Genomic DNA, 24116 nt, shown 5'->3' on the forward strand with positions numbered 1-24116 from the left:
TACTAGAAAGTCCCTCGGTATAAATACGAGGGAGCTGCATAAACACACCTGGACGAGGAAAACTGGTAGACCACCATTAGAAAGGAAGGAAGGGTTAACTGTTTCCATTTCTTTTTCATATCTCTGTTTGTTTATTCTTTTAATAACCCCCAATAAAATTGGTAGCGCCAGGAAGAATAAACCCATCTTTCAAGTGAGAAAGTAGAGCACATTATGGTTGTATTTATCCAAGTTTATAGAACAGAAAGATGAAGGCTAATTCTAGGACTAATGTAAGGATGGAATGGTTCTCATGGTCCAACCGCTTCATTCTATAAGTAGGGAGCATGAGGCACAGAGACATCAAGCAGCTTGCTTAAGGATACACAGGGAGTCAAAGACTGGGATTAGAACCCTGATCTCTTCATTCTCAGCTAATAAGTGTTCCGGAAGACTAGGCCTCCCTCAGGGTTTTGCATGTCCAGCACTTAGAAAAACTCCAACAGCAAAGGCAAATTCTATTACAAACCCACAGGCACAGAGGGCGTGGGGGCAAAGGTGAGGGTTACCACCAGCATCAGAGGAGAAGGGACTTTGACCAAAGGTAACTCAACCATCCTTCCTTGGAGAAGCACCCTTTCTGCCACTTTCTGTTACAGAATTGAATGGCTTCTTCTTGTCCACATCCAGTGAAGGGGATCTACTAATTTTTTGAGGCAACTCATTCCACTATTGAACTGTTAGAAAAATTCTTTCTTTCATATGCCTTCTCCTCTGCACTTGCTGCCGATGGCAATTAATTTTATGTACATTGGTTCATTGTACTTAATTCTAATGGAACTAGTGGTATGCACTCATTCCTTAGGCTGCATGTGCAGTTTTATGCCTGCCCTGTAGGCCTCCTTGACTGGCTAGCTGATGTATTGGTGGCTGTTAACTCAATAATGTCCACCCTCCACCCTGAGCCCCACCCCACCCCACCCCCAGAACTGCATGGGGCCCATGGATGCCACAGCCCTACCTGCATCATTGTCTTTGCTGTCACCACAGGCAGTTTCCATCGATGTGTCACAGCCAGCTCCTCTCCAGCCCAGCTGACAGACGCAGTGCCACCCATTGAGGTCCAAGGTGCATCTGCCGTTGCCATTGCACAACCCAGGGCAGCCCTCTGCAAGGCAAAGCACTTGAAATCAAGGTCTGATCATTCATGGAAAACTGCAGTCACACACACTCACACTCCACCTGCCAGCTCACAAAATGCTTTACCATCCATCAGCACATCTGTGCCCTTAGCACCCAGGAAGGCTGGTCGCATTAGGAACTGCCACTTCACCGACAGGCAACTGAGACTGAGGGGTGGAAGGATTTGCGAAGGCTGTGCTGCCAGGAATTGGCACAGTCAGGAGGTGGTACAGTCAGGAAGTGGCAGGGATGGGTCTGAAACCTACACCTTCGCATCTAAAACCCCCTCTTGCCAAAGGGATCAGGATTCTAGAGCAGTCAGTGGATGTAAGCCTGTCAGAATCTGACCAATGGAGCTTTTTGCTTGATCATTGTTCCTCGTTCACTCTTTTGTGTTTTTTCCTGTCTCAGGAGGCTGTTTGGAACAAAGGAATCATCTTTGTGTTTACTCCTCATGTCCCCTCAGCATCTCTGGATCTCATTCTAAAGGGATGTACCTTTTTCAGCTCTGTTACTAGGTTAACTCCTTTGGACCTGAGGCTTTTCATTTATTCTGTCCTATTTTCTCCTAAGCTGTCTTTGCTTTTGAGGAAGAGTCCTGGGGTCTTTTCCTTCCCATCTTAACTGCAGCCACTAAGAAGGGTTCTACACCCAGAAGAGCTTGATGACTAAGATGAGAGAGACTAATCAGGGCTGTTTACAATTGCAATCGCAGGTAGAGGATGGATGCCCTTTCCTAATTTTGTTCCTCTGTACATCAGTCTGTCATTTATTAAGCACCTTCTCTGGGCTAGCACTGGAGGTATAGAGATGAATAAGAACTAGTTCTTATTCTTGAGAAGCATGTAGTTTATGAAAGGAGACAGATTTGTATAAGCAAAATATTTCACTGCTAAGTGCCCAAAGGGAGATGTACAAAATATGGTGGGAACCTAACACAGGAGCGGCCATCTGTCTGAGAGGGCTGTGGATGATTTAATCAAGAAGGGTCAGGCAATAGTTAGACGCTGCCTTGGTTCTGCTTTGACTATATCATCAGGTGGAGAGTTTTTTATTACCATTCAAATAGATTTACAGGGTTTTGATTACCACCTTTTCAAACCCTTCTCTCTGAATGTGTGGCTCAGAAATGTATGCCTGAGAGTCTGTTAAGTTACTTGGTTCACTTCAGTTTCTATTTTGCCACATGTTTTCATTCAAGTCCCCATTTTAACAAACCCGCCAACACCTTCCTCAGAGGAGCTATCTGAAAAACCACCTTTCACTGGCTCGTCTTCCATGTCTCTGCTCAGTCTTGGGGGAAAGGTACGGATGTGAAAGCACTCTGTCATCTACAAAACTTAGTATTATGAGTAGCAAGCTGCTACGAATATGGCTACAAACTGAGTTTCCTGCCATGAGATAACGGAAAATTGACCCATCATTCTTTTACGGGGCGAACGTGAATGTCACTGTCCAGCATAATACCTAGACCAAGGTGGGCACTCACTGAATGGGCAATCAATTAGAATCTAAAACTTTAGTGTTTCAAGGACTTTTGATCGTTGACTATTATTACAACATAAAAGAAAAGAACGTGCTCATTTATATTTGAGATGTTCAACGTGGCAACGAACCAATCCATCTGGCCACTGTCCTTCCCAGTCAGAGGAGGAAACATTTATTGAGTGTGTACTCCAAGCCTAGGAGGGATTCCTCCAGAAGTTCAGAAGCAAGTCTATAGACTACGTGGTCTTTGCACAGCAGAAGCCTGTTGGGAAAAGTGAGAAGCCACCAGCATTGCCACCCAAAAGTGATCGAAAAGCAGTTATTCTAAGCGCAGGAGCAGTGCGTGGTGTGCAAGTGACTAGCCAGGCATTCGGATTCCGTAGCCAACATCGGCCAGTCTCTACAATCACAGACTCCCTCTTGCCCCAATCGGTCCTATTCACATTTTTGTTCATCCTGCTGGGACTTCCTTTCAATTAAGCCTCATTTGTATTTAAAATATCAATCTTAGAGGAAATAGGGCCCCAATGTTAAGAACCGTAGTAGATTGCTTTCTCTTGCTCCAAGATGTCGCTCCTTCTCCTTGGAAGATGCAAAGACTATCTCTTGAGCACCATCTTGGGAGCCCTTAACAAAGGCTGGCTCGGCTACTCAGGGTACTTTCATTTCTTTGAGTCTTAGTCGACTTATAAAATGGGGTTGTTGAGAGGATTAAGTAAGATAATACATGCATGCAGCACAAAGCCTGACCTATAGCTGGAACACAATATCTGAATCTTCTATTCAGCTTTACGTTCTATTTTGAGTAGAGGGCATACAATAAGTTGCACCCATAACCTCAGGTAAGGCTCATAGAAAGGCAAAATAGAAAACTGAGCCTGTTATCTAGATCGGCGTCAGCAAACTTTTTCTATAAAGGTCCAGACAATAAAAATTTTAGGCTTGTGAGTCATTAGGTCTCTGTTACAATCACCCAACTCTGCCATTGTAGCTTGAAAGCAGCCACACACAATTTATACACGAATGAGCATGACTGTGTTCCAATAAAACTTTATTTACAAAGACAGGTGATGGGCTAGGTCTGGTCCATGGGCTGTAGTTTGCCCACTCCTGGGTAAGATGCTTCAAGGCAGTGACAACAATGACAGTTGCCACATACGGAAGGTTTCTGCCACTGTGCTGGACACTCTACACATTATTTCTAAACGAAATACATTTTGTTATATATATTTCAGATCCTGATTTTCTAGGGCAGTTCCAATTTCACACCATTTACTCCTAAATTTAAAAAAGAAAACCCATGTGTTGCAATAGAGTGTGGACTTTGGAGCTGGACAGACCTCAGTTCAAATCACAGCACCGTTTTACTTACTATGTGTGTGATGACTGGCAAATTATTTAACTCTCTGGGCCTCAGCTTTCTCATCTGTAAAACAGAGGTAACACCTAACTCAAAGAATTCCTGAGATTAATGGGATAATGTATGCCAATTATTTCGCATGGTGGGTAACAAAAGCAGGTATTCAATAAATGAAAACTAGTACTTTGGATTTGTTTTAATGTTGTAGAACTTCACTAAGAAATTCTCAAAACAGAAAATAATCTTTCGTCTTGGGTCAAAAGCTGTGGTCCTCATATATGCAAATCTTGCCAAAGAGAACTGAGACAAGCCCAGTGACAAGGTCATGGGGATCACGATATAGCCGCATGGGAGGCAGCGAGACAGTTTAGGTCTCCCCATTTCATGCTCTTCTAGCACCCTGTCCTTCTCCTGGAGAGCAACTGTCCCAAGTATACTGAAATTCTTCATTTTGCAATTAGTTTAATGTCTTACTCCCTTCATCGGAATGTAAACTCCATAAAAGCGAATTTGGGCCCCATCCATGCCTTGCACATAGCAGACACTCAATATGTATTTGTTGAACTGAATCAATGAATGAAGTAGATTCTGGTACCTTCTGCCTGACTAACTTGTGGGATCTTGGAAAAATTACTTTTCTTCTTTTGGCCCCAATTTCCTTATCTATAAAATGAGAGTTTGGATGAGATGATCTGTTAGGCCCTTCCAGTGCAACTAACCCAATAAGAAGGTCAAAGCAACTTCAAATTTGATGATTTTGTTCTTAATTTCAACAAACTTGACTCAGCACCTACTGGATGGCAGGCCTTGTGTTAACTCTAGGGCATACAGAGATGAGACCTATCCCCTCGCCTTAAGAATTTTATATTCTACTCATCTATACTCCACTTTGTCCAGGAAGGACTTAAAGTGGGTCTCATCATCTCAAACAATACTTCTCAGGGTGAATTTTGTGGAATACTAGTTCTATGAGGTCCTCAAAAGCAAGCTTCTGTGATCAACTAAGTGTGGAAAACATTGCATCCTATATTCTTATCCTAGAAAGTCACCCTAAATATTAATACATTAAAGGCTCTGAGAAGTCTTCAAGAAACCTGCTTATTAGATTATCAGAACATTTTCCAATTTGACCTCGGACTCTTTTTTTTCCCTTACAATCATTTATAATAATGTGGACTATTCTATTCCGCAAAAGCCACTTCGGGAAGCCCTGCTCCAGTGAGCTCTTCTTAGCACACAGTGCCTAGCACACGCATTCTGAGCTGCTTGGAAACTGCCTGAAGGAGCAGGTGCTCTCCAGGAGGGAAAGCTCTGCAAAGTGAAATCACAGGAACACTTTATCCAGTTAGTTTCTTTAAATGGACCAAGCTATGCCCTGAGGGCCGGCACTATCCTATCAGTTTCAGGGTTTCAGAGGGACCTTGAGTACCGGTGGGTTGAAAGAGGTTCCCTCTCATCCAGCAATTTGCTTCTGGGATAATCAGACCCCCATTAGCCAGTATGAAGAAGCCTCCTCTGGGGTGACTTGCTGACTTTCTTAAAGCAATATGCCTATCCTTACCCACCACCGCAGCTCATTAATTCCACAAACCCTGAAACTCATCAATAATTCAGAAAGCCCAAGTGACATTAACAATCCCCTCTGGAAGGACTCACACCAGGTATTTGCTAGAGCCAAAATAATGTAATTTTAAGGTTTAGGGAAGGGCTAAGCTTTTCAAAAGAAATGATGCCCGTTAAGTGACAAGGGACCGCTTTATCTTTAACCTTCTGCTTAAGCCTATGATGAAGCCCCCCTCGAAGCCAGCATCAGGTAAGACTTTCAGAATCCTTCCAGTTATTTAAATATTTTTTTAGTTAAGGGGCTATGTAACACATCTATCATATATCAAAATGTCTTGGTTTTTTTATGGTTCTGTTTCTTTTCCTCTTGTACTTTTTCATCCCTACAGACACTTTCCCAGACAAGGTCACTGTCATCTTCTACCTAGATGATAGCAATAGTCTAATTGGTCTCCTGTCCCCAAATGTTCCCCCTCGACTCTTTCCCCCAATATGGACAGATCGAGCCTTCCAAATCACAAATGTCATCAAGTCATTATCCTGCTTTTAGAAACCTTCAGTGGCTTTCTCATTTGCCCAAGTTCACAGTCTGGGTCCACGTCGCCCTGCCTCAGTTTGGCGGATCTCCTTGCTAAGTGGCCCCTGGACTTCACCTGTCATAACCCTCATCACACGTTGTTGGACTTGTTTTCTAAGGATCTTCTCTGCCGGACTGTAGGCAGCCTTACAGTTGGGACCATTTCATATCCTCATTTCTTGGCCCCGAGGAGGAGTTCAATGGATTTGTTGAGTGAATGCTGTTTCTTTAGTTTCTACCAATACCACTGGCAAGCACAGAACAGAACCTGGCTTGTCTTTGAACTGCAACGTATTCTACTCTGACAAGTCCTGCTGGCATTGCATGGGTCTCCGATTTCTTTTTTTTTAGGATTAGTACCCATTACACCAGAAAGGCAGCCAGATGGGGGCTTGGTCCAGACCTAGATTTTGGCAAGAAACGTTTGTCTTTTAAAGCAGCCTATGATTCATTGACCTAATCCAACTGCAGGTCTGGTGATATTTTTCTGAACAAACGATCAGAACAGACAGTTTGCGAGAGAATATTTGTCACTTCCTGGTGAGGGTACAAGTGTATAAGGCATGGTTTGGAGGAAGAATATTGGAAATTATGGGGACATTCTTGGTTATTTGTGGTGATAGGAGAAAAAATGTTGGAAATATGGATTCGGTCAGGAAATCCAAAATCCTGGCTCTGCCACTTACTAGAACAGTGACCCAGGATAGGCCACTCACTTCCTCAACTTCAATTTCCTTTCCCAATCAAATAAGTATAATTATATCTGTTTCCTTAAAAAAAAAAAATCACAGGACCCACTTATGACTCATGGATGTAAAAATACTTCACATAGCAGGAAAAATTCTACCAAATAGATGGTGACACTATTAAATTTAATCTATCCTGATGATTTCTCTAATGATTATGTGTGAAATTCCTATTTTAAAGAAGCTGAGAGGTACGACTCTCTCTTGCTAGAATGATTTTATTCTCAGTTGAAGACCAGCATGTGAAATGCGATAACCTTGCTTCTCAACACCAAGCAGCCATTGGATGGGCCTCGAAACACCTTTGCTGTATTTGGCAAAGATGTCCCAGTTGAAAAGCATTCAGTGATTTATGTTTCCCTAAAACTCTTTCCATAAGTTTTTAAACAGCAGTTGCTATGTCTTATTAAAAGCCAATTTAGCCTTTTTCTTTACAATTTCAATAATGAGTCCGGCTAACAAAGGCCTTCTCCAAGTTAAGGGTGAGAATAAGCATATGACGATAAAACAGTACAGCTAACATTAGTTGAGCATCATTCATGCCCATGCGCTAAGCACTTTACATCATTATTTCACTTAAGCCTTATGCCAACCCTATGAGGTAGGTCCTGTTTTAATCCTCTTTTATAAAGACTCTGAAGTGAAGGGAGCTTAAGTACCGTGCTCAAGGTCACCCAGTTCATTAAGTGTTGGACTTGGCATTCAACTCCGGCGGTCTGACTCCAGAGTATGAGTCCTTAACCACTGAGCACATATTCTGTGCCAGGTGCTGTGTTAGGGCATAAGGATAAAAAGAAGAATGGGGCATGGTATTTCTCCTTGGGGAGCTTGGAATCTTTTAAGCGCACACATATCTGATCAGTGAGACTTGTTCTTAGAGCAATGAGGCCTTTTTGGAAAATCAGACGCTACATAATTAATGTAAATGGTTAAACTAGAAGGAATTACTTTGCCTGTAGGAAATACTCTTCAAAGATAAGACTTACCAAAGTCAGGCCTTCTCTGAAAAGAGCACCTAGTCCCTGCGGTCAGGAGTTTGTTTCTCCCCTTTCCCCAGAGCCTGGCACAGTACCTAGTACACAGTACTAGGGTGCTCTACATGTGGTTGTTGGATGAATGAACACAACAGAATAGAACGCAGCTCTTAAGATTTCTTGGCTTGCTCTGGGGTCTCTTCTCTCAAGCCACCCACCCTGGTTCCCAGCATCTTAATTCTAATGGACCAAGGGCTCTAAGGGATGGGTGGGGTGACATGAGATGGGGTAGAAAAGGTGAGCAGCATAATGTGTCTATGGAGAGGGAAGGACAATAGCACAATGGTAATGTCACAAACAGATTGAGCATTTTGGGGGGAAGAATGACATTCCAGGTATATCAACCACCTTGTGACCAAAAACCCGTCCTCCAGGCAGTGGACGCTGTGAGAGAGCTGGGGATGTGGCAGCATCTATAAACCATGCTTATGGGGTGTATATACATTTTTAGATATACATTTCTTCTCTTATGCTTATACACAAACACACACACAAAGACAATAAGGAAAATAGAGGAAGGAAGACCATACCTTTAACTACCCTATCCAGATAGTGAGCTTGGGAAATAAAAGACAGGACATTTAAGGTAGGATCAAGTAAGTACAATACTGCCTGCCACATAACCATGCCAGGTGTTAAGGAGACAAAGGGGATGACCCCACGTTTGGGACAGACCTGCCATGGTGGGGAAAATAAAACCAAAGACAGGATAACATGAGCGAGAGGGAGGGAGAGCAGGCACATTCTCCAGGAAGGGCCCAAAGGAACTTCAACACATTCTGTGACCCAGGGGTTTGGAAATATGATCAGATAAACAAGAAGACATATGGATAAGGAAAATGGGAGGAAGAGGGTGGGAAGCTGCAAAAGCGATCACACTCCTGTTTTGTCAGGTCTGTTCAGCTTTATGGAAAACTAGAACTGGCCCTTGGTCTACCCAGAGCAGCATCCAACCTCCCTTTAGGGGAAGCAGTGGTGTAAGAACAAGTGCACTCTGAGCAGAGGGGTTTCTAGGAAGCTGGAATTTAGCACTATGCAAAATTAGAATCATCTTTGACATGCACTAGGGAAGTGGGTTGAGTCTTTGGTCAAATATACCGCTGGATGATCTGTTTGCCATTCTTGAATTTTCTATGGACACATGTGCCCCCACAGACTTGTGTGCAGAATGCCTGGTGTTAAGTAAGAGGCATCTTACAAACGATGTGAGGTACAGGTCAATGGATGTCATTGTGAAAAATGAGGAAGAGAAAAGAAAACCTGACCACCTCTCAATGCTGATTAACTCCAAAGACAGAATGATGTATGCTTTGTTTTCCAATGGAGGGGCTGCATCCAAGCACTGGATTATTTGGCAATCTAAGGCTTTGCTTATTTGTGAGGATGGGGGTCAAACATTGCTCTGAAAGAAACCCCACCATGGATATATGTGGCTGTGTGTTTAAAGCACGGCCGACCCTTCATTCCCAGCATAAATCCTAACTCCATTTCACCTTCCCCACTTAGGCTGTAGCCATAACCGTTTGAGGAGCTTTCCCTTCACCCTCTCTTTACGACTCCCCCACATATGCTGACATAAAGGCTGTCTCCTGAAGGGCCTGATACTTTCTGCCAGGCTGGCCCCCATCCTCAGCTCGATTTCACGCGGGATTCAAAAGTCTGCAAGTAGGACTGGTCTGCAATGGGAGGGCCTTACTCTGGAAGCCCTAGGGTTCTATAAACAGTACGAACATTCTTACTTTCTTCGTACGAAAATATAAATTTCATTTTTTTCAGTCCTCTCGATAGGACAGACACTGTTGCTAGTCATCGATCTATATTTGCCTCAAAAGACTGGTGGATGAGAGAGGCTCTGTTCTTAGTCTGGGTATCCACGTGGCTTCTGTGTCCAGATGAAATATGCTCCTGGAGGCTGCACAGCCAAGTGGAAAATTGGGAAGAGGAGATGTTAACTGGGCCTGCATGCTTCCCCTTCATTCTTATAGATGCTGTGGAGTCCATGAGATAATAGGATGTAAGTAGGGAAAGTGAAGGAGAGTGGCTTATGGAGCAGGAAAGAATAAACAAAGCTGTGGAATGCCAAACAATGAGAAGTAGGGCCAGCCCACATGTAAAACAGCCTAGGATGCATCTCTGGCTAAGGCAAAGCCTTTCTTGCTTCTTGATTCATCTGTCACTTTCGTCTTAGTCAAGCTCGCTCATCTAATTTTGCAAAGTGACCTGAAATGTCTTAGACACCATCTCCCAGGATATGCCATCAGAGAGCAAGAACACGCAGGGTTTCCTGGACTGGCTGGCTCAGTGGCTGTTCTTTGCTTTCAGATCTGCTGAGTGTGGTGGGATCATACATTCTCGTAAAAACTCTGAACCTAGCTATAGAAGAGATGACATGGGCCTAGATTTCTTTCACAGGGCTGGGAAGGATGACTAGGCTGGATGAGACATCATCACTGGGATCCACATGGCCACACTGCCAGGCAGCGTGTGCTTTGAGGGAGGTCTCCAACACAAAACACTTGGATTGCATTGCTCCGTATGGGGTTGTTGAATGCACGAACACAACAAAATACAGTCATTAACGAGGATGCCATCCATGGTCACATTCCCTTTTACTCTGATGGTGATATCATGGCTCTGGTGATGAGTACAGATTACATCTGGTCTATAAGCTTTTTGCCCCACGCCCAAAGGGCTGACTTCAGAGAGCACGCTCTCTCTTCTAATGCCATTTCATTTGAAAGAATTTTTTAGTAATAAAGATCTCGATGAAGTGTAAATACATTTTTAATACCTTTAAAAATGCTTACTGCTGTCTCCAGACTGCAGGCGGCAATAGCAAGCAGCCAGGAGATGTGACTGAGGCAGACTCAGGGTGCAGGCAACGTGTGGGTTTCAGGAGACAAAAGTGGACATTCGAAACTTCAAGTTCTGACTCCACCAATCAAGGGATTTCTTTCCTACACAGTAAGCTCAAAGCCACACTGGGAACCCAGAAGCTGGTAACAGTCCAAGTCCAACAGTTTCCTGGGAATGAAATAGAGAGAGATTCCTTGTCTCTGGCTATTGAAAATGGAAGTGATAACTGGGTCTTTGAAGTCCAGTGCCATTTATTTATAAGAGACATACGCAGAAGTCCATACGGCTGTTGCTTTCATTGTTTGAAAATCTTGGCACATACGCCCTTGAGTATGGGCACTTAAAAATTCATCATGATTTTAAAGTACTAACTTTAGGAAAAGATGACATCAAGTCCATAAATTTGCATTAGGAATGGTGGATTCGGAACTTCAAAAAGATTCCTTCATCTTTCTCCTTAGAACTTCAGGATGAAGACGACGGTAGTCGAGTCATTTTTTCCTCTTGGGCCATGCTTCTTCTTTCAACATTGCACAGATGTTTCTTCTGTTCCTTCTATATTCCTGTCACTGTACAAGAAACTGGAGACAGTGGTGCCACACAGTTATGTGTGATACAGACTCTGAGCTTCTGGCAGAGGTGGGTCTGTGAGGTCTTAGCTCTCTTTAGCATTTCTATGACCTCCCACATGAAAACGTCTTCCCTTGACTTGCCTGTACCAACAGAAGTTTCCAAAAGTTTCAGGATAACCCCAAGAAACTTCTGGGATGCCCCCCGCCCCCAATCCCTGCCCAATCCCCAATCAAAGGTTATGGAGAACATAGCCAGTGACTTTTGATTCTTATTTTCCAGGAGGCTCAGTTGACTATAACAGTTGTATCATTGGTACACGTTAGGCCAGATTAAACAAGGATCATTAGAGCAGGTGATGCTTGGGGGTGGTTATAATCATCTAAATTTCTTTCTGACGGATGACAAACTACCAAAGAGATGTTCTTGTGAAGATCTTGGATATATTAATGCTCTTCTTGCTTTGGATGAAGGATCGATGAATAAGTGGCCAATGGCACTCATCCTGAGAGGGACTCACAAGGCCCACTAACTTTCCCACCCCTTCTACGTGTGGGCTGAAATCTCCCAGAACCATCATCTACTCAAGCTCTTGCTTTGATAACTTGGGGGTAGATCCCTGTCCATTTTCTTTCTCCTTGTCAGCATTTGCCCTGTCAGGTCACAGGTCCTGTTGTGAGAGAATGCTTTTGAGGAGGGATAAGCATGGGACCATCACACGAGTGCTGATACCTTGGGTGTGCCTTGTGAGCTTCTGGTGGACGGCTGTCTGATTACAAAAGAGAAACCTGAGCTCTACATTTCAAACGTGGACAAAGAACCCCAGAAGATTTTGTGGTCTTTCTTTATAATTTCTCTTCATCGTGAGGTCTGGCTTTGCTCACTCTAGTAATTGCATCATCAGAGTATTATTTTGATCTTTACTCCCAGAGGAGGATTTGTTTAAGAATCAAGATTTATATGATTGGACAGCTCTCCTGAAGCCTAGTAAATAATTCTGTATATCTGGCATCTGGAACAATCACAGCTTTGGGGTCAAGGTTGGAATTTTACAAATGAAATCAGAAGCTGGCATTTCCCACATGTGTTCCGAGATTTTACGGACAAGGAGCACAAAGTGAAGAAACGCACTATTGCAGCAGTCATCCAAAATGTTAGTAGTATTTTCAAAGAGACAGGAAAAAAAATTAAGCAGCTTCTTAAATTTAACTATGATGTGTAGCTTTCTCTAAAGAAACTGGAGGTTAAGTCCCGGACTTAAAAGACCGATAAAATTCCTGGAAAAAACATCCAAAAATATGCTTTTGATGACTCTATGTTGACCATATACTTGAGAAATAGATCAAAATCAATCCGTCTTACCTTAACTTCTGGGCTAGGAAAGCTGGGTTCCATAAATGCAAGTGGGAAGATTAGTGACGAGTGAGGGAGAAAATGAAAAATCCCTTTATTTGTGGGATATTTTTAGGAGCTGGTGACTGAGATTCAGGCTGACGGGTGTGCAGTTCTGTGGACAGTGGAGGAGGGGGCCAGGATTCCGTGTCCCCTAGAAGCCTCCACCAGCCACCCCATTGTGTGACTCAGAGGGAGAAACTGAAGCGCCCAGTGACCATTCTTGAAGATGCATGCGACAGATAATTCCTAACATAAGGAATCAGGATTCAATGTGAACTATTCTTGCTTTTTGACAAAAACACTGTCATCAAAGAGGACGCCACTGTCAAATTCCCTTTCATTCTGAAAACCAACCTCTTTTGAGAAAAATCTTAGCTTCCATAAAAGAAAAGATGAACCAAAGCCTCCAAAGGAGATGTGTAATTCCTACTTTAACAATCTGCTCTGGGAAATGAAACTGGGGTAAAAGGGTTCTTATGCTGGGGATTTGACCATAAGGAGTCCAGACTTGTCTTATGCTTTTATGCCGGCTCTTAAGCAATCAAGTCATTCTTTCCTGTTTATGGAGGGCAGCAGTGTGTGAATAAACAGGCTCTCTTCTCTTTCCCTTTCACTGCACGGAGGTCTCTGAATCAGTGTTGTGGAGCCACTGCTCTTTCTCTGGCGTGGGACATAACTATACGGCAGCATATGAGCTGGCAGCACTATAATGACCTACTGTATAATAATGAAACCTGGTAACAAGAGAAAAGGTAACACTTTGAATTTCTAACTTTTCACATCAGCAGTTCTTTCTTTTCCTAAATGACCCTCCCAGGGAGTGCAGTTCCCTGGAAGCATAAGAAAGTGCTTCGTGTTACCATCCAAGTTTAAAAAGGGCTGTCTCCTTCTTATTTCCATTCCAAACAGAAAAAAGAAGGCACCGCCGTGGTTTCTCTCATTTGTGCTGCCTACCCCCCTTCTCTTCTGTCCAACAAGGTTATGAAGTGTCCCTTCAGCACGTGGGTATTGTTTCCTCAGTGGGGATGCAGCTGGCTACAGGCAGAGAGCACGGGTACAGAGAGCAAGTTGCCATGCGGGGAGATTAGACAGGGACAAAGGAAATGCTCACCACACAATGAAAGGTAATAGAAATCCCAGCCAGCGTCCTTTCATCTGAGCCACTATGACCAGTCCATTACTTCTTCAATGTCCTGTGACATTTTTCTGGTATTTATGACTGTCAACCTCCCTCTTGAATTCTGCACATTTACCTTGATGGATTTCTTATCTGGAGGGGAAGAAGCATCTGCAATCCCAAGGAGGAATTTGCTCTTAAAGGGTGACAACGGGGTGTGAGGGGCGGTGGGAGGGGATGGTCTGACTTCTCGGCATGGAGACAAAAGGGGTATTCTTCAGGCCAGGTGCGTGCACATCCACAAGACACTAGACGCTGCGCAGCCTGCCCACGAGCCCGGGCATAAGTCATCGGTGACTGCATTGAGGGAGAATTTCCCAAAATCCTCTATCACAAGCCTCAGATGAGAGGCTTTTATCTTATAAAAGTCTGACATCCATAAACTTTTTGGAACTTGGTAAGGTGACTCTGTAAGCAAGTTAGAAGTCACTGTAAGCAAGGCAGAAAACCAGAATGTGCTCCCTCTGGGCTCTGATTTTGTTTTTAATAGGGATGAACCCCCTTCTGGGCTGGGAGGCTAAAAGGTCAGTCTGTACTCAGTCATGCAGAAAAGTGAAAGCAGAGTTTAAAGAAGAGGGCTCCTCAGGTGACTTGGGCCACTTCTTTTTAAGGGGCGTACAGGACAATCATAAAGTAAGATGACACTGACGTAAAGAAGCCACCCAGAAGCACACAGTAAGAGACCACATTTCTGCTAAGGAAAAGCAGAGAGGGCTACCATCGGCTCCGAGTGGCTCTGTTAAGAGTGTGGCCTGGCAAACTAGGTGTGGAACCCTGAGTGCAACCAAAAGGAAAAGGCACTGGGAAGGATATGAGCTGGATGCTGCCGTAGAAAACTTGGGCTTTGTCCTGCCAGGACTGCAGGGCAAGCAGCTGGTGAGCAGCCTCCTGCACCAAAGCTCAGAAAACCGAGTCTCCAATTGCTGTGCTGCTTCTTAAACGCCAAGTGACCTTCAGCCTCAGGTCCCTGAACAGGAGGGAACGACATGTGTGCCTCCACAGGGGTTGTGAAGAGTATGAAGTAATGCATTTAAAGCCCTTAGCACAGTGCTTGGCACGTTGTAAATACTCCAAACTTAGAAGCCACTATGATTAATTGTAATAAGTCTAAGGTATTCTACAGCCGTTTATAAAACAGAGTGATGTTGTGAGGGCAGGGATGAGGAATATAAACTAATTTCAGGCTATAAAACAAAAAGAATGGAGCCTTACGAAAAAAACAAAAACATGAGATAAGAGACAGTTCCAGTTGCTCAAAATTCCTTTGTCCCCTGAAAGTTTTGGGGCTGGTCTCCCAGTTTCTGTAAGACTCAAGAGGTGGCTTTCAGAGCTGGAGAGGCACCCAGAATCCTGCCTTCCAAAGCCATGTGCTCACCATCTGATCATAGACCCTTCCTTTAAAAAAATGGAAGGGGAAGAAGTTAAAACACACATATACAAACCAGTTGATTCAATAAAGAGCTTTTGGTGAGTGTTCATTCCAGATAATAAACCAAGCAAAATGTCTGGCTGTGTTTAAAATCAACAAAACCAGCAGGAAAGGCAGAAAGAAGGGAATGGAGTGATCAGCTTGTTTTGAAAGCTGCCAACTGTGCTGCTTCATTGGGCAGGGGCCCATGGTGCCAAGGGGGCCGCGAGATAGGAGAAAGGAGACAAACACAGACAGGACGGAAGCTGAGGACAGGGGAGGGAAGGGTCCCGGGACTAATGGGGTGCAGATGTGGCCTGGGGCCTATGAGAAGCTTTCCCAAGGATTCCAGGCCTATTTGGGAGCTCCAGCCTAGGAGGCCCGTGTGTATGGGGAGCTCAGAGCTAAGCCCGGGCCCTCCTAATGGGATTGTAATTTTGATAATAATGGCACATTTATTGAGTACGCGACTCCGTGCCAGCCTGTGCTAAGCTCTTTACATGCATGACTATCCCCATTTTAGAGGTGAGGAAACTGAGGCTCAGAGAGGCATCGGGACTTGCCCACAGCTATTAAGTGAGATTCCTCTGCCTCACTTTGGAACCCCAGCTTTTTAACATAGACCGACACTGCATTTGGCCTGGGAAGGGCTAAATAGCAAGGCATGCTAACCAGGTAACTGGAATCTGGGAAATGCAGCTTAGGAAGAGAGGAGATGAAAAGTTCCCAGTTATGAGTTTAACATCAATGGATGTCTAGGAAGTGACAATCATCATGTCACCAGATGAAAGGACTGTTTGCTCAGTTCCCACATGCGATGGGAGCACAGCCTTGGCCCCAAAGCGCCTGACAGACAAGGGTCCCATGCAGCCCGGAAAAGATACCCTGGGGCCTGGGCCCGCCATACCGATGGTGCAGTGCTCGCCGTTCCAGCCGGGGCTGCATTCGCACTTGCCGTCGCGGCAGGTCCCATGCTCGGCACAGCGTGGGTGGCAGGCCCGCTGGTCACAGGCTGCCCCCATCCAGCCATCCTCGCAGCGACAGGTGCCCCCCACGCAGACGCCGTGGCCACCACAGTCAGCAGCACAGATCTCTGCAGGGAAGAGGGGGGAAGGGAACCCAGGCCAGGACGGGCAGGGGCAGGGGCAGGGGCAGGAGGAGAGAGAAAAAACAAGTATTGAGCGAGTTGCCGTTGGGAACCAGGGTCACACTTGGCTACCTTCCTGGGCTTCTGTGAGCAACTGGGATTCCAGAGGCTTGGGAGGTTAATCTCCGTGGACAATGACCCTTGGATGAGAACAATTCTCGGGACAGAAGCCTGTCCGGAGCACATTCTTCTCCAAAATAGGATGGATTGAAGGGCTCTGCTCTGTTTGCTTTTCCCTATTGCCAGCCTGTCCCCACTTCTGTGCTTGCCACTTCCAAAGGGGACCGGCCTGCTGAACAGATGTGAGGAAAAGTCAAATTTAATTAAAAACCAGTTATGTGTGAAAACAAAGTAAGGATGAGTCCCCGATTGCCAAAAGTACTTGTGGGTCTGGCTGGGGCACTTGAAGGGTTGCGGGGCCTGCATTTTGTTCCATCCTTGACTCTAATTGAGGTGGGGTGAGTAGGAGGCTGGACCTGGCACCTCCCGGGTGTACTCTGGTGGTTCCATCCTTGACTCTGGCACCTCCCGGGTGTACTCTGGTGGTTGTTTTATGCCTTGCTGGGTTTATGCTCTGTCCTCCGTCTCAGCGCTCCCTCACTGCAACTCTAAGCACCAGCTAAATGGCCTTTCTGATCCAAAACAAATAGACTGGCAAGGAGGGGGTGGGGGACTGAGGAGGGTGGAGTCGTGGGGGTGCACGGAGTGGGACACCTCACAGCCAGAGTGGAGTTGCCTGGACACACACACACACCTTGATTCACAAGTCCCTCGGGCCTGGGGCCAGCACAGCTTCACAGTCACACAGGCAGAAGTTATGAAGGCTCCCAACACAACTGGTTTTTAGAAAATGAGGTGAGCAACCATGGCCACCAGGGCTCTCTGCCAAGGCTGTGAGGGTGACCCTGCCTCCATTCTGTGCCTCATGGCCCAACCGTCTTTAAGGGAAAATCTCAATGCCTTTAATTTCTTTTAAACTAAATTGATTGGCACCCGCATCAAATTGCATTTGCCCATTACTCCCTTCTAAGCTGTGCTCCTAGTTTAGAAGTTACTCATAGTCTAACTACTTTTGAAAAAGGAAAGATCTAACAAAATTAAATCTCAGAGGCTCGGGCCTTCCTTATCAGTCTATAAGGCAATGGTTAAAATGTTTAAGAACTAAAAAAAAAAAAAAAACCCAGTGAGTTACTATTTAGGGTGTGTTCCCATTCCAGACACCTTGCCAAATATACCACCTGAAAAGGGAAGTGCTACCTGCAGGAGCACATCAGATTTCTCAGCTCCCCAGAAGAGAGGGAGGCTGCTGTAAATAAAATGGGTTCAAGAGCCTTGACCTGGGGCCAGGGGACCTGGGTTCTATGCCAGGTTCAGGAGCTTCTTAGCTGGGTGACCTTGGGCAGGTTCCTTGACTTCTTTGATGTGTTGAGTGTGGGCAATAATGATGCCGCCTCACAGCGTTGTGTGGACCATCAGGGCTACGGTGAGCACTCAGTGAAGTGGACGATAGAAAGGGCATGTCAAAGACCACTCACTCAAGAAAGGTTTCCCAGGACAGGGAGTTTTAGACTAGGAGTCCAAGGACCAGGTTTGCAAGGTCTGTGCCTGCTCAGCCTGCTAGTGACCTTGGGAAGGTCACTTCCTCTCTCTGGGTGTCAATTTCCTCTCTGCTGCCGGGGGAATCTGATGGCATCAAAGGTCCTTTCTGACCCTAAGATGGAGGGAAGGTATGATATAAGCACCCTCCATGTTACAGAATATCAAAGACCTGCAGGCTCAGCTCCAGTGTCCCTCCTCCTCTGAGAAGTCTCCTGTGATTCACCCTGTCGGTATTCTTTTGCTCCTGCCTTTCCACATGACATGGTAGAGTGATTTTCTATTTCTGTTCTGTATCACTGTCAGAGTAGGGACACCGAGGCTGGATCAAATTCTTCTGATCAGTTCTATGCCTGATACCCAGCATGTATCTTGGCACAGAGCGGACCCTTAATTAAGGTTTGCTGGATAATGCATGAATCTGCGTGTGAATGGAGCTACAGGTACCTGAGAATGTAAAACAATTCCTGTACACCCTGCTCAGCCGGGCTGAAAATCAGTCCAGGCCTATTTGTCTGTTTATCTCTAGTGAGTTGCCCTTAGGGAAACTTCCCAAGTGAGGGTGAGGCTGTGAAACACAGCCCTCCAGGAATAGGGCTTTCTCAGGATGTTCTTCAGGCTTCCTTCCTTTCTTTTCAAACAAACAACAGTGACAGGCCTCAGGCCTCCTCAAGTCCTGTTTCTGAGGCTTCCATCCTTTCTGCACAGCGTCCTGGGGACTCTGGAGGCTGAGCCTGCTCTCAGGGCTAGAGCTTTCCCCTGAGGGAAGACTAGTTTAGCATTTGTTTGCCTGCGCTATTTCCAGGTGGCAGCTTATGGTGTGAAAGTAAACAGCAGACAGCACTTCTATTCACCAAGGTATGAGCCAGGAGAGGGATGGGTGGCTGGGCCCAAAGCCTTGGTAATTCAGGCAGCAGGGCATGTAGAGCTCAAGGGGGTTGAGAGCAGAAGGGGGTTGAGAGCAGAAGGGGGTTGGGAGCAGAAGGGGGTTGAGAGCAGAAGGGAGTTGAGAGCAGAAGGGGGTTGGGAGCAGAAGGGGGTTGGGAGCAGAATGGGGTTGAGAGCAGAAGGGGGTTGGGAGCAGAAGGGGGTTGGGAGCAGAAGGGGGTTGGGAGCAGAAGGGGGTTGGGAGCAGAAGAGGCAGGTTTTCCTCAGCACTTAATTGACATCAGGTCTTAGCTAACAGGTTGTTCTTTCCTCTATTAATTAGTCTGGAAGCAGTGGGAATGAAAAAGGGTAAGACTTGGAATCAGATGGGACTCCAAGTATCTTTTCTGCCAGTGATGTGACCTTAGGCAATCTATTCAACTGCTCTGAGCTTTGTTTTCTTCCTCTGTAAAATGGGGATTATGACAGCGTCCACTTCAGGGATATTTGGTGCCTCATATGTAGTAGGTATTGTTAAATTCATACTGATTCATTCTTCCAATAATATTCCATGCATGCCCACTATGTGCCAGACATAGTGCGAGACTGTGCCCGGTGCTGGGAATCTAGAGGTCAATAAGATATGACCTCTGCCCTCTAAGAGATCATAGTCCAGATAAAGCACTGACTGATATGGGCATCCCAAAGATTATCCAAGCAATCTACAGCTGTTCCATCTGCATCTTTTCGCTTAAGCGCAATGAATAAAAAAACTACACTCTTAGGGTCAGACAGATTTGGGCTCTACCCTTGGCTTTGCCACTTATTGGCTGGGTAATCTGCACATTGCAAGTTACGAAATTTGTTGAGCCTTACTTTCCACTTCTGTAAAATGGGTGTAATAATTCCCACTTCACCAGTCTCACAGGGCTGGTGTGAGATCAAGGGAGGTAATGTGTGGAAGTCATTTTTGGTTAATAACGAACTAACACCTATCAGGTTTGACAGTTTACAAAGCACTCTCCATGTACCATTTCTCATTTAACAATCACAACAATGCTGTGAGAACACCTGGCGAGTATCTTTCCTCGAGGTGAAGCTCCCGAGACCCAGACAGCATAAGGGAAATCTACAAGGTCATGTGGTCACGTGGTCCTTCTTCCTCATTTTGACACCTCTCAGCGCAATGCTATAGGACAGGCATTTTACAGATAAAAGAACTGACAGGCAAAAGGGAAACCTCTTCTTTGAGGGGACCTCCTGGCTCTTCAAGCAGATCTCCCCGCTTTTCTGGCCCTGTCGGTTATCCTTTGTTACATCCAAGTCAGATCCTGGGTAGATGTGAAATGAAATGAGATCCTCTACGAAGAGTCTCCCAGACACTCAGTCTCACTTTTCTCATCTGGAGACTGCGGAGCTGTCCACCCAAATATTCCATTTCCTCACCAGTTTACACTAGACATGCTCTCCTGGCCTGAAGCTACAGTTGCCTGGTGGCCGGGCACCCCTCCATCAGCCCTTTCCAAGCTGGGTTGTGAGCTCTTACACATTGCAATGGAAGGGTCCTGAACAGGGTGACCTTGATGTTCATGGGGCGCTGCCTGATGGTCATGCAACCTGTCAGTGTTCAGGTTCTCCTCTGCAGATGGTCTCGGCCTGAGTGGAAGAGACCCACGGACTCATGATGGGAGCAGAAGCTACTTCATCATTTGGCCTCAAGTTGTAGCCCCTATTGTGATTTCTTTATATGCTTCAATGTTTCTTTGTCCTTGAAATAAAAGGAACAGCTTGATTTTTCTTCCTACATTCTGCTTTGACATTAAAGCAGATATAACTTCCCAGAATGGTTGGTGAGAACCAAATAGGATGATGCTAAAGAATGTGCTTTGACAGCTCATATGTCTTTTACGTAATGTAAAGTGGGACTTTGTAAAATTTGGGTCATACTTCCTCTCTAGGTCTCTGGTTTCCTCAGTTGTAAGCTGGGGATGACACCGATTGCCGTAGAGCGTTGTTGTAGGAATTATTCTCGTGTTTAATTTCCTGAGTGCTCACTACAGCAGGCACTGGGGGTTCACTGGGGAAGAACACACACAATTCTTTCCTGACCTCAAGGAGTTTACGCTCTAGGATGGCAGGCAGAACAGAACCTCAACTGATTAAATAAGTTAACATGAACAGAAGCAAGGCTTCTAGCATCGTGCCTGGCCCACGGTCAGGATGTGATAAATGGCGACACACACATTCTTATAAGAAAGGAAATGAGGTGGGGTGACAAGTGTACCAGGCTGACGTCAGAAGATCAGATGTGAATCCTTACGTATGCAACACCCCATACAAGACAGCATTTGATAAATGCTAGCTGACTTTCACATGATTAACATTAGAGGTTTCTGACCTCATGCTGGAGGGTTGGAGCCTGGGAGGAACTTTTTAAAGTACTACGGTGTACACCATCCATAGGGTTCAGATTCTGATCCCCCAATTTCCTTGGGTCCCTATGGAGTCCTTGGGAGAATTATTTAATCTCTCTGAAACATGCTTCGACCCCCTCCCCAAATTAGGGAGAGTAAGAATGGTCCCCTACAGGGTAAGTGGTGATAATTGAGAGACAGGGGATATGTGAAAAGCTCCACGTAAACTATGTTATGTACACGATGAATTGATAGGGACCTAAGATGTCCTGTATCAGCACCACTCCTAGTCCTCTAGAAGAAAAGCACCTTCCTGAAGAGCAAAGAATTTGTTTTTTTAGTAGCAGCCTCAAAATTTGGGTATAAAGCTCTTTCTCTGGTCACCTAGCACAACACCATCAGCCAAGACCTTCAAAACCCAGTTAGAAGCCATTTGTATTTGTAGCCGAGGTGTCCTCTTGAAAACAGGTGGTAATAGCCAACTGTCCTAAAATTCTCATTCCAAGGTTGTGAACTTCTTGGCTGAACTTTCCAGGTCCTTGGAAATGAAGCAGGTTAGGCCCAGGAACTCCTTAGCTTTTCTAGGGAAGTTATACCCACGGCAGCTTCTCTTCCCCTCCCACTTCTGCCCTGCCTCATCTGTGCACATGTCTGTCTTCTCTCTAGACTGGAAGCCCACCTGATGGCAGGCTCTAGCTTTTATTCATCTTGGTTCCCTGGCAGCAGGCACCAGGGCTGGCACAGCATGAGTTTTCCACAAATATTTGTTGAAAGAACAGATGAATTGGAAAAAAATACACACAAAAAAACAAGCTTCGCAGAAGAGGTGTTATGTCAGTTGGCTGAACTCTATCTCAGTGCCATATTGTGCAACATTTATTTGGCTAAATATATTCACACAGGGGTTCAATCTCCTTTGTGCCTAACCTTCTTAGACACTCCTCTTCTCCAATCTGCAACTGAGAATGCTATAAAGTATCTCAGTCCTTACACTGTCACACACATCTTCTGTCATGCCAAATACCTGTGTCTTACCCATTCTCTTTCTGTGACATGGGAGCACGTGGACACATGAGGAAGGGGTGAAGAAGGTAGGGGAAAATATAAAGTTTGGCTATTGGTTAATTGTGCCCCAAAGTGTGCATGGGAAAAAGCTGCCCCAGACTTCTCTCCTAAAAAGTTAATCCCCATACAAGCATAGATGACGCCTGGGACCTAACATGACTACATTTTCATTTGTCTTGACTTCCTTTACAATCCTGTTCATTAAAACACTTGGTAGGGGAAGCTGTGTCTTTTCCCTAAAGGGAGAGACATATATAATTTTCCCATAAAATTTCTTCAACGTGGAAAGATGCTCAAAATTGATATGAGTGGAAGATAGAGGGGACCCCACCCAAGGACCGGTGTGCTTTCCTGCTGAGCAAGAAACAGAGGCAGGTGAAGCCATTTTTAAAATTCCATGGATGTGAAAACCGAGCCTTGGCCCATGGGATCTCCTGAGAAGTCCTTTAATAAGTCTGTAGTTAGCACTAAAATGGATGATACGAAAAATCATTCTATTTTGCTTTGGACCTGAGGTTCTTAGACTGATTTTAAGAATTTTTAATAACTGTAAAATATTTTTATATTTTAAATAATTAAATAATTGTAAATGATTCTCGCTAGGATTTTCTGTTTCATCATTAGCTCATTTGAGTTAGTGCACAGCATAGGGAATTTCTCTGAAATCCTGGTATACTTTAAGTCCAAACCACAATACACAGCATTTGAGGCAAACTTAAGGAGACAATGTAGAACCACTGTTGGTGGCACACAAGTATTATCTCATTAAATGCTCACAATAGTCCTGTAATGGTATTTTCATTTCTGCATTGTAGATGAGGAAACAGCTTGGAGAGATTAAGTGACTTGTTCACAGGTATGTAGTTAGCTAGGATGAAAGGTGACTATGATTAATACAGCTTTTTGTTCTGTGCATTGTGGGACCAGGTTTAGGCAAAATCTCAGATGTCATCTGACATATTTCCCTGACTATTAATTATGTATTAGAGCATCACCCCAGCTAAACTATAAGATCTCTGAAATCAGAGTCCTAGTCTCCTTTCTCACCCTGACCCAATGCTTATCATACTCTATACTTTTCTCTTTATTTGTCTGTTTTTCTCTTCATCCTCCATCCATTCATTCACCCATCCATCAACCCATCCACCCAGTCATCTAATCCTCTAACCAGGTATCCAGGTCATCTAACTGCCCATCCATCCATCCATCCACCCATCCAATTAGCTGTGTGACTTGGTCAAGTTATTTCATCTTTGTGTACCTCAGCTTGCTCTTCTACAAAATATCTCAGGTATTTAATCCTCTAACCAGGTATCCAGGTCATCTAACTGCCCATCCATCCATCCATCCACCCATCCAATTAGCTGTGTGACTTGGTCAAGTTATTTCATCTTTCTGTACCTCAGCTTGCTCTTCTGCAAAATATCTCAGGTTCTTATAAGGTTTAATTGAACACCATGTAATGTGCCTAGCATTGTGCACTCTTTTATTGAGTATACACTGACTACGTGGCAAACTATGTCATGTTTATGTGCTGGAAAGATCCAGGGGAGGGGAGGGTTTGAAGGTACTGGGGAGAGCAAGGGCATGATGTAAATAACCGAGACGCCTCTCAACAGCTGGAGCAGACTGGACCTGAAGTTAATCTGAGGAACAGGTTTCATGGGCACCTCATCCGTGGGGAGAGGTAGA

At 44.9% G+C, this 24116-nt stretch overlaps 1 protein-coding gene across 11 annotated transcripts in view; it reads right to left on the reverse strand.

The window, feature by feature from the left end:
- TENM4 (teneurin transmembrane protein 4) overlaps window positions 1-24116 on the reverse strand; it is a 985233-nt gene that overhangs the window by 103482 nt on the left and 857635 nt on the right. For 9 of the 11 annotated variants that reach the window (XM_081062099.1, XM_081062105.1, XM_081062104.1 and 6 more), the window contains 3 exons: window positions 16243-16428; window positions 8460-8486; window positions 1001-1147 (listed from right to left, as the gene is read on the reverse strand). In XM_081062099.1, the coding sequence (XP_080918225.1) occupies window positions 1001-1147; window positions 8460-8486; window positions 16243-16428 (360 nt within the window). The remainder of the gene's footprint in view (window positions 1-1000; window positions 1148-8459; window positions 8487-16242; window positions 16429-24116) is intronic. The other 2 variants (XM_081062102.1, XM_081062101.1) reach the window with 1 other exon arrangement.

This window comes from Rhinolophus hipposideros, assembly GCF_964194185.1.
Source record: "Rhinolophus hipposideros genome assembly, chromosome: 10".
Taxonomy (NCBI): domain Eukaryota; kingdom Metazoa; phylum Chordata; class Mammalia; order Chiroptera; family Rhinolophidae; genus Rhinolophus; species Rhinolophus hipposideros.